A 1499-nucleotide genomic window follows, 5' to 3' on the forward strand; every position below is an offset into this window, starting at 1 on the left:
GTAGCACACAGCTTCAACTGTTGCGACACCTTCAAGTTAGCCTATAACTTGAAAACTCAAAGTGCCTATTACAAATGCTTCTATGAAAGCTGAAAAGGTACAACTTTAAACCACCTACTACAATTGAACTAGAATAAGAATAAACACAACGGAACTGGTTCTTCTATCTCATTAAAGTAGCTTCAGGTTTGCACACTTGAATTACACACAAACTGCTTGCAAAAAGTGTTTCTATTTTGCTCCCTATTCACGTTTAACTTCTGTGTATGTGCAACACCTGTAAAAGAGAACAATCACTGTTATTTAATGAGTTAGTAATCAGAGTTTGATTGAGACTCAATTGTTGATCTTCCATCGAAGTTGAGTCCTTGTTCAATACAAACTCCAACCCTATCCTTTATCCGGATTGTGTGATTGTGTCCTCTTCCCATAAGGAAACTTTCTATCCTCATTCAATATGCAACCTTTTCGATCAATTCAGGAGATATTGCTGCTTGATTACTGAGACTTATCTCCTTCACGTGTATCTCACATGTTTAGGTTGATAAATACTATACCTCACATGATGAACCTTGTCCATGACTGAGTTCATTTGTCATTCTTCAAAACTTCACTTGAACTTGGGCCAACAAGTCTTTACTGCATTCTACGCATCATCTCATAGAGGACCAGGTACTCTATAGTTTTGTGGACTCATATAAACTAACAATTGGTATTAGAGCAGGTTTCTCCTATCAGGCTAACACCTAGGAAGGATCCTCAATGGCCGCTCCACCAAACTTTGAAGAAAGACAATCAACCTATAGACCTCCCAGATTCAACGGTCAATACTATGGCTGGTGGAAGACCCGGATGCATGATTTTATGATGGCAAAAGATTCAAAGCTGTGGGACATCATCTGTGAAGGTCTATATGTTCCCGTAAAGAAACTTGAAGAAACAGGACCATTGGTGCCCAAAGGGAGAAGAGAGTACAACTATATTGACAGAAAATCTGTAGAAAAAAACTATCGTGCCAAGAAAATCTTGATGTGTGGCATAGAACCTGATGAGTACAACAGAGTATCAGCTTGTGATACTGCCAAAGAAATATGGGAAGTCTTACAAACCGCACATGAAGGAACTACTCAGGTCAAACAATCCAAGATCGACGTACTCACCACTGAATATAAGCTCTTCAGGATGAAAGATGATGAGTCTATATAAGATATGCACACTAGATTCACCTCCATCATAAATGAGCTTCACTCACTTGGAGATGTCATTCCCAGAAACAAGCTTGTAAGGAAAATTCTCAGTGTTCTACCTGGGTCTTGGGAAAGTAAGGTAAATGCCATCACTGAAGCTAAAGATATACAAACTCTGACCATGGATGAGTTGATTGGTAATCTGAAGACATACGAGTTGAAAAGAAAGAAAGACAGTGAAAGAAGAGAGTCTAAGAAGGAAAAGAACCTGGTTCTTAAGGCTGAAGGCAGTGATTCAAGTGATGAAGATAG

General features: G+C 39.0%; 1 protein-coding gene across 1 annotated transcript; it reads left to right on the plus strand.

Moving 5' to 3' along the window:
- Window positions 1-762: 762 nt before the first annotated feature.
- Window positions 763-1206, plus strand: LOC138881482 (uncharacterized). The gene has a single exon (XM_070161711.1). The coding sequence runs from the start codon at window positions 763-765 to the stop codon at window positions 1204-1206; it is 444 nt and encodes a 147-aa protein (XP_070017812.1).
- The last annotated feature ends 293 nt before the right edge of the window (window positions 1207-1499 follow it).

Source organism: Nicotiana sylvestris, chromosome 11 (assembly GCF_000393655.2).
Source record: "Nicotiana sylvestris chromosome 11, ASM39365v2, whole genome shotgun sequence".
NCBI classification, from domain to species: Eukaryota; Viridiplantae; Streptophyta; class Magnoliopsida; order Solanales; family Solanaceae; genus Nicotiana; species Nicotiana sylvestris.